This window comes from Silene latifolia, chromosome 1, assembly GCF_048544455.1.
Source record: "Silene latifolia isolate original U9 population chromosome 1, ASM4854445v1, whole genome shotgun sequence".
Classification (NCBI taxonomy): domain Eukaryota; kingdom Viridiplantae; phylum Streptophyta; class Magnoliopsida; order Caryophyllales; family Caryophyllaceae; genus Silene; species Silene latifolia.
The window spans coordinates 72,636,274-72,645,926 of NC_133526.1; the positions used below are offsets into that span (position 1 = coordinate 72,636,274).

The 9,653-nt window shown below is 34.8% G+C and overlaps 1 protein-coding gene across 1 annotated transcript; it reads left to right on the plus strand.

The window, feature by feature from the left end:
• The first annotated feature begins 6,944 nt into the window (after positions 1-6,944).
• LOC141648750 (uncharacterized) lies at positions 6,945-7,253 on the plus strand. Its single transcript, XM_074457468.1, has one exon. The coding sequence runs from the start codon at positions 6,945-6,947 to the stop codon at positions 7,251-7,253; it is 309 nt and encodes a 102-aa protein (XP_074313569.1).
• The last annotated feature ends 2,400 nt before the right edge of the window (positions 7,254-9,653 follow it).

Consider the following 9,653-nt stretch of genomic DNA (forward strand, 5'->3'; position numbering starts at 1 on the left):
TTCTCAAAAGCTAGGTTTGCATGGATACTAGTTAGATATAATCATTGTGTTTTCCACTTAAGATAAAAACACAATATAAATCTTACACTTCCTCCATTATTTCGGCATACTTAAAATAAAATGGGTAGTCCATTTTATTTTGTCATTTGTCAATTTTGTCACATGTAACATGTTACATGACATGTCACAATGTAATGTATTTTTAACATATTAAAAATCAACATACTCATAAAATATGTCATTTACAAAATTGACTAGTAATTCATAATTACTTGTACCAAAACGGTTTATCAAATTATAAATTACAACGTTTTGTATTTATAATAAATTATTCATTCAATTTCTATTTCAATTGTTTCGTAAACAATAATTTTATCCAAGTAATAAAACAATTTATTTACTTAGACCGTATCTAATATAATCGAATTACAGTAAAACACGTTAATTTTACTCACAAGATCTCCGTCAATTTTAAGCAATTTAATTAACTCGTATCGGCATACGATTAATTAAATAATCAATTAAGAGTATTTCCCTATAGGTATGACCTAAGGAGATCAACTGATCACCACCGTCGCACGACAGTAATGTCAAACTCTAGTCAGCCAATCATTACCGATATGTGTGGACCAGCTGACTGTAAAAATATTACATCCCACATGTATTCTTAAAATGAGATTTAAACATGTGATCATTATGATCGACAGTTGTGATCGCATTATTGTCGGAGGACACATATTCCAACAAAATTCACGGGTGTTACAATCACCCCATCTTTTAAAAAGTTTCGTCCTCGAAACTTGAAAATAGAAATGAAAGGTTATATATAAAAGTAAAACTGGAATTTTGAAATCGTTAACCAAAACATTAAAAGGTTACTTACTTGTAAGAATTAAAATTCTTTCAAAAGTTTCAACTAAAATTTTCCGTCGGAACCAGGTCGAAAGGCAAATCATTTGTATAAATCAAAAATCAAAACAGTTTCAAAAACATTAATGAAGAGTTTTCAAAAGTGTAAGTCTTATTCATGGAACGAAATTGCTCTTGTCGTGCACATAAGAACGCTAACTTTCCAAGTCAAAGACAGATTTAAAACAAAATCATTCGCCGACAAGCGTAGAACAAGTTATTAAACGTCTCTAATAACGAGTTCTAACATCCGATCAACGTTAAAATCAAAAGAAAAGGTAATCTATTCAAATTTTCCTTTTACAAAAGCCAATACAAAAATAAAAGTTCCACTTTTAAACTCAAAAAGGGAGTCAAATTCTTGAAAATATAACATTAAACTTTCACCAAGAAATCATAAACATATCAAATTTAACCGAAATTGGATAAAATTTAAAGAAATTTCGGGTTTAGAAATTAAAATCATGATAATTAAGTTTATATTCCAAGAACAAATATGGAATTAAATCAAATTTTCATTTTCAAATCTTTAAAATAGGTAAGGTTTTGCAAAAGTAACATCAACTTTTAACAATGAATAAAATGGTAGCTTGAAATATTTAGAAATTGAATAAAATAAAAGTAACTTAGACATCATAGATACCGGTATGCAAAAGGATTCAACTTAACTAATTAAAAGAGTTATGATGAACTTCCCAGGGTAAGAGTTGAAGTCAAATCTACAAGGATGTCAAAGATAGAGTTTCATAGGTTACCAACATCAAATTTTAAGGAGGAGCATGATGAAGCGACGAAAGGAGGTATGAACGGTAACGCTTATGGTCAAAGAAGAAAGGGAATTAGACAATAAGGAAACGCCAGGTACTCAAACCTCAAACAACAACATCATCCTAAACGGTTCCGAAAACTTCCTGACGACAAAACTTATAATCACAACACTCCCAAGGATTTCCTCAAAGCACTCACATTACTTCATCCTAATCTATTCCCTGAGACAAGGTACTCCACTATAAGTATGATTTCATCACTCCAAATCCCCAAACATCCATAAACAACTTCCACAAGATCAAGGTCAAGGTTTTCAACAAAGCTATACTCATATCCAACTAGGGTCAACCATGAGTTTCTCAAAATGGTAAACCATCAATCAAAAACCCAAATTCAAAAGTTCCTTTACACATTCTATCATCCCAAGGACATCTTGTTATACTCTCGAAATCTAAAGCATAGTTAGTGACATTCTCCAAACTACGAGACAACCACCCAAAACATTTAACTTATCTCAGCTGAGCATCTATCGATCCTAACTTATAATTACATCCCAAGGACTCTGGCTACTAATCCTCATTATCGCCAAGAGAATGTCTAAATGTGATTCCAAAACTAACAACAACTCTTGCCTAACATGATTCTTATGTAATCATCACAGCACTCACAAAAGTATACCGACTATGCTAACCTCAAGCTTAACTCAAACTTCCAAGTATAAACAAGGCAAGTTCCATAATCTTAGTATCATAAGCAACTCACACTTAACACACAGAATTCCACCGATCAATTATACTCACTCAACTAAGGAATTAGGTATAAGAATCACTAAGCATGTCTCATCACACTACCTAGGTCTTAACATCACAACCTCTCAAAACCAGGGCTAAGGTCAACCACAAACAAACTCCACAATGCCAAATTATTCAACCAAGATTAACATCCCGCAAAAGAAAGAGTACTATCAAAAGGTGTAAAAGGGAGGATAAGTAAGGAACAAAGGACAAATTAGGGGTATAAGAGTAGCTTTCAAAGTAAAACAGAAGAGAGTTTAGAAGAAGGATAAGCACCAAGAGATAAAGAATAAGGCAAGGTACATAAAGAATGAGAAACATCTTCGAGGAAGTAGAAGCATTCTTCAAAGGTTGAACAAATCTTCAATTCCCGGCAATAAGCACCAAGTCTTGATCTTCACGTAGGTAAGCTCACAGTCATTGATCCAAGGGCACAACAAAATTTAAATGACAATCAACAAACATGTTAGAACCTAACAAAGAGCAAACACACTACAGGCTACCACCTTAGGTCCTTAAGTCTACCCATCTCTCATTCGTTATTCAAGGTCAAGTTCAAATTTAAATTTGGGGTATACGTGTGTTCGTCGGGAGCAACATTCGCTCTGATACCAACTGTGACACCCCGCGATAAAGCGGAAAATATAACTAATAAATTAAAGCGAAAATTTAAGAGATTTTAAAAACTTTTAAATTACTAGTTAAAGATTAACATGCGGGTGCCAAAAAGAAATGAAACAAATACTACAATAGACAAACTTAGGTTATTACAACCCAAGTCTAGAAAGCGGGGAAAAGATATCCCACGAATAAACAAATAAAGGGTTTCTAAACTAGCAAAATAAGGTCCAAGGGTTTAGTTCTCGCTATCCCACACGTCTTCCCCACGTAAGCATCTGCACCACATGTCATTCATGTAAACATGAACACCACAGTCAGTGGGGAGTAACTCAAGGTTCTCCCAGCCACAAAATGTCGAAACACAGATATACAAGAACATATTAGAACATCATAAATATAAACATTTGATGCAAGCACTCCGACATGAGACTAACATTCAAAACAGGCATAGTCAATCATAGATAAGGCATATGATACATCCAACTTTGAAAACCAAACAACATACAATACATGAAATAGGACTACTAACATCACATAATAAGCAAAGCATCCGGCTCAGAGGCTACCTTTAAAGCATGTCCGAGACACAAGTTCTTAAGTACCTTAGCTCAGCGGTTACCTTTAAAACATGTCCAAGGCACGACCTCTAAAGTATCTGGCTCAGCGGTTACCTTTAAAACATGTCCAAATACTACAAACAAGTGCCCGACTCAGAGGTTACCTTTAAAACATGTTCAAGGCACAACACATAAAGTATCTGGCTCAGCAGTTACCTTTAAAACATGTCCAAATATTACAAACAAGTGTCCGACTCAGAGGTTACCTTTAAAACATGTCTGAGACACAACATATAAAGTATCTGGCTCAGCGGTTACCTTTAAAACATGTCCAAATACTACAAACAAGTACCCGACTCAGAGGTTATATTTAAAACATGTTTGAGGTACAACAAAAAAGTATCTGGCTCAGCGGTTACCTTTAAAACATGGCCAAATACAACAAACAAGTGTCCGACTCAGAGGTTACCTTTAAAACATGTCGGAGACACAACAAACAAGTATCTGGCTCAGCGGTTACCTTTAAAACATGGCCAAATACAACAAACAAGTGCCCGACACAGAGGTTACCGTTAAAACATGTCCGAGGCACAACAAACAAGTATCTGGCTCAGCGGTTACCTTTAAAACATGGTCAAATACAACAAACAAGTACAACAAACAAGCACAACAAACAAGTACATAGAACGGGATTATTAATGTCACATTCATACTTATGGCTTGCATCTCACCATAAGTACGGATGGGGACATCAATCCCAATGACCTTATCGCAACTAGAGGGCCTATGGCTCACCCCTAGTATCCGATAGGACCGAGACTCGGGGACGTGATGATTAATGTCACATTCATACTTATGGCCTGCATCACCATAAGTACGGATGGGAACATCACTCCCGACGTTCATACCGCAACTAGAGGGCCTCTGGCTCACCCCTAGTATCCGGTAGAACCAAGACTCACACAACCGAACAATACTAGATATTATCTAGAGGACGACTCACTACAAGTAACTACTTATAATAAATATCTCATACTTGTATTATATTAATAAATATTCCATTTTATAATTTAACATGTCGGTTAAATAAAATAAATAAAATATAACAAGTAGTAATGAATAATTTACGTCATGTGAGAATTTATAGAAAGCACACAAAACCAATACATGTGACAAGGTGAGCCCAAATAAACAAAGAAATTGAGCCCAGAGCAAACAAGGATTTGAGTCCAACCTTTGCAAGGTTTTAAGTCCAAAATTATAAACATCTTGAGCCCAACATATAATTTATAGTGAGCCCAACAAACAATACTATAAGAGCCCAATACAAAAAGTCAAATGAGCCCAATTGAAATAACATGTAAATGAACGATATTAACAAATTACGTTATATAAAATACGAGACGGATATTTAATTATTTCCAATAACTCATAAGTGACACCAAATGTGCCATAAAACGTGGCCCAAATGACATGAGATGCAAACGAGCCCAAACGAATAGACGAGACAAGTTCGACTAGATGGACAAGACCAACCCAATTGGATAGCCATAGTAAGCCCAAATCATTTAATAACCCAAATTACCAAGGCTTGAAATAAACAAGGGAAGAGGGGAAGAAGGGGTGTGTACCCGCCTATAATCGTGACCAACACCGCGTTCAACCAACCGTGTCCAACACCATAGCCCACGGCCGTCTCCTACCCAACCACACAGTCACCTCACAACCACCACATCTCACCCGAATCAACAAAACATCTGAACCAAAAGACGGACATAGAAACTTGCTTAAGATGGATACGTATATACACATATTCATACGCCCATTACCCCATACAAACTAACCAACCTTTACTACTCCATATCCCATCCCAAATCAGACCCAAGACGGTCCTGAGACCGGTCACCATTACGACCCAACTCAGCCAAGAATTTGCCACAACCACCCGCCAATGACCATTCACACACCCGTCCCAAAAACAGAGACCAAACTAGTCCAAAATGAACCGAAGACGCATAAAAACCGAGCCCGACCCGGTCTAAGGCGCATAGCAGAGACCACCCCAAAACTAAACTCAAGCGACCACAATTACGAGTCCATATGAGCCATAAACCGAGCTCAAACACACAGGGCTCATGACGGAGTCTCGGGCTCAAAACAGTCCCATTTCAAACACCATTCAAGACGAGGAACATCATACAAATGCCAAACAATATAAAGGTTTAAACTTTATTAAACAAGAACATTTAAAAGGGCACATAATTCGAAAAATTCGACGATTGTTGAGTAACCTATCACCGTTACCTTTAACCTCACGAATTTCAGAGCAAAAACGTCCCTAAGTAAGAGCTGCTCTTGGGTATTCGACTAAAAAGAGAAAAACGAGTTGTATGAGTCAAGGGGTCGAGTTGTCATAAGACGACCCATTCGAAAACTAAGTCAAAACAGAAACTTTCTTACCTTAAAAGGACGAGAAAGGGACGAGGAAGCTAATGGTACAAAAATAATGGAGTTTGGTTGAGAAATAAGGGAGGAAATGGAGGTTCAAGGTCGATGAAAATGGTTGTTGGTTGTTGCTGTTGTTTTGTTGTTTCTCGCAGGGAAAAGGAAGAAGAAAGGAAAGAGTGAGGGGGTGGGGACGGGTCATCAACAACAACAACAATAATATATAATAACAATAATAATAATAATAATAATATATAATAATAATAATAATAATAATAATAATAATAATAATAATAATAATAATAATAATAATAATAATAATAATAATAATAATAATAATAATAATAATAATAATAATAATAATAATAATAATAATAATAATAATAATAATAATAATAATAATAATAATAATAATAATAATAATAATAATAATAATAATAATAATAATAATAATAATAATAATAATATATCTAAATATACATAAAAGAGATATTTAAAGGTAGAGTGTAAGAGGATAGGTGAGCATGTTGTCAATTTCTGGTTGGTCCGGATTAAACATGTACAAGGTGAAATGTGACGGTCTATAGCTAGACGGAATTTAAGACGGGAATTATTATAAGTGTTGTCATTATTATTATCCGACCAAAAATATATATACATATATTCTTATATAAATTATGCCTTAAAAATATAATTTAATAATACGTATTTTTATAAAAATGAGCTTTTATATATTACTTTTATAAAAATCGTGTTTGACATAAAATTAATTAAATTGAATAATTCAAAAATATAAAATAAAGTAATCAAACGGTTTAATAAATTTTAAATGTCCTCCTTTTCCCAGGAAATGGATTCTGTCTCTCAGGTTCCAGTATGGGTTCTTTTTCCTGACTTAGATCCTTTTTTGTGGTCTGACAAGGTACTCAGTAAGATGGCTAAGCAAGCTAATACAACTTTACTTGCCCTCATCCCAAAGAAGCCTGTGGTGGAAACTGTCATGGATTATAGGCCCATTGCTTGCTGCACAGTATTTTACAAAACTGTCAGCAAGATCTTATGTTCCAGGCTTAAACCTTTTTTGCCAGATATTGTGGGAAAGGAGCAGGGGCATTTGTTACTGGGAGAAGTATATTTGAAAATATTGAAGGAAATGTAGATTCGTATACATATTAACATACTCTTATATGTCTAAATAATTTGTCATAAAATTAAATACGGATTTTATGCATGCAAACAATAATATAAAAGAAGAGAAATAATGTCCTTACATTCAATATTTCGGCTATTAGGGCACAAGAGAGATCTCCTTTCTCTTCTTGTTCTTGAGCCTTTCCAATGGAAGAACAAAGATCTAAGGGTAAGATCTCTCCCTAAGCTTTATACCCAAGGCTTTCTCTTAATTAGAATTAATATTATGAGTACTAGATAATATTAATTCTTGTAGAAAAATGACCCAAAATTATTGTTTGTGCTCTTGAATATTCGGTCAAGAGTAAGGGGATTTTGGAGTTTATTTCTCTAGAATTCTCATAAATTGTAGAGAGTATTTTTCATTTTCTTACACTAGAAAAATAAGAAGCATGAATGAATGAGTAAAGTGAAGAGCTCTCTTCTCTATTGTTGTTGGTGGCCGAAAAAGAGAGCATTGGGTAGTATGCCCAATGCCTCTTGTTTTTGCTCTTCTCAAAAGCTTAGGCTTGCAAGGCTAGTAGGTAGTCTTTAATAATTATGTTTTCCACTAAAATGAAAAGCACAATATTAACCCAACACCCCTCTAATTTTCGGCACTTTTATAATAAAATGGATGGTCCATTTTATTTTATCATTTGTCAAATTTGTCACATGTAACATGTTACATGACATGTTACAATGAAATGTATTTTTATCATATTAAAAATCAACATACTCATAAAATATGTCATTTACAAAATTGACTAGTAATTCGTAATTACTCGTACCAAAAATGTTTCCAAATTATAAACTACAACATTCTGTATTTATAATAATTTATTCATTCCGTTTCAATTGTTTCTTTAAACAATAATTTCATCCGAGTAATGATACAATTCGATTACTCAGACCGTATCTCATTTAATCACATTTCAATTTGATACTTAAATTTTACTTCCAAAATCGTCCGTCAATTTTTCAAGTAATTTAATTAACTCGTAACGTTATACGATTAATTAAATAATCAATTAAGAGTATTGCCCTATAGGTATGACCTAGGGGGTCAACTGATCACCACCGTCACACGACAGTAATGTCAAACTCTAGTCAGCCAATCATTACCGATATATGTTGACCAGTTGACAGTAACAATATTACTTCCCAATTGTATTCTTAAAATGAGATTTAATAATGATATTTAAATCATATGATCGCACTATTGTTGAGGACACATTTCCCAACAATCTCCCACTTGTCCTCGACAAGTGTGCGTCACCAATTCTCTTGTCCTATTACTATCTCCCACTCAATGCAAGGTGTCTTTCAGGTCGTATTGCAAGTGATCATATCGAGAGTGGTTTCCTCGATCTGGAGAATAACCGATTGACCGGATTTATCCACTCTGGATACCTTCCGAGCGTGGCCACGCATTTCCAATTCATTACTCCTCGAGTGGCCCTGAGATATTGTTTTAACCCCGACAAGGGGTGGACAATTCCTATCGCACTCATTCCCTTCGACTAGCCACACCCATCATAACCCAAAATATGCCCATTTGACCCCATTTACGAAGGTCGTAGTAACACAAATCAAAGTTAATCTGAAACTGTGCCATCTTAGGTGAATAGTCTTTAGTCAAAAGAATCGACTCATTAGAATACTATAGCAGCTCTCGCCACGACCAGGCTATATAAATTTGCCAGAACTCTATAAGCGGTCATTAGGCCCGACAAAAAGTTCCTAACAGTCTGCCTATGTGATCGACTAGTCATCTCACATGACTCTATGGCATTTGAACTTGCCATCAATCGCATCACACTCTAGTCACTTCGAGACGTCACCTCATACAAGTGACTATGGGCGAATACTATGCTAATCCGTGTTCACTTTAACGGGGTTCAATTGTCTCCACAACCCGTTTGGATGTAACAAAGTATAATAAAAGAGTTTTAAAATAAAACTCGAACGACAAATGTGATTATCACATATGAATAGTCAATGCTTGATTACTATTTCATATTCTATAATCTAATTTAATCTTGTACGTAGTTGTTCATTTCAATTCAATTGAAATGACATGACTCATCATGTTTAGCCTAGCTTTGAGAAGGCTTTGGTTAGTAGGTTTTATCAACTTCTTGTACCTTACTCAACCTCACTACATACTCGTTTTCCTTTGTAATGTATACATTTGCATTACAAAACTTTCTGAGTACGTGTCGAGATCCAATCAAGACATAGGCCCTATAGCCTTAGAATAGCTCCCACTGTTTTCACGGTGTGCGGGACTCATCATTCTTGCACATCTCATGATTGCAAGTGTACTCAATTTCCGTTATAAATATCTCTCATTGTTCTTTATTGCCTAGAACGATTCTAGAAAATC

Bases quoted from the DNA above. Each gene is read 5' to 3' on its own strand.
- LOC141648750 (XM_074457468.1), top strand. From the start codon at position 6,945: ATGGATTCTGTCTCTCAGGTTCCAGTATGGGTTCTTTTTCCTGACTTA.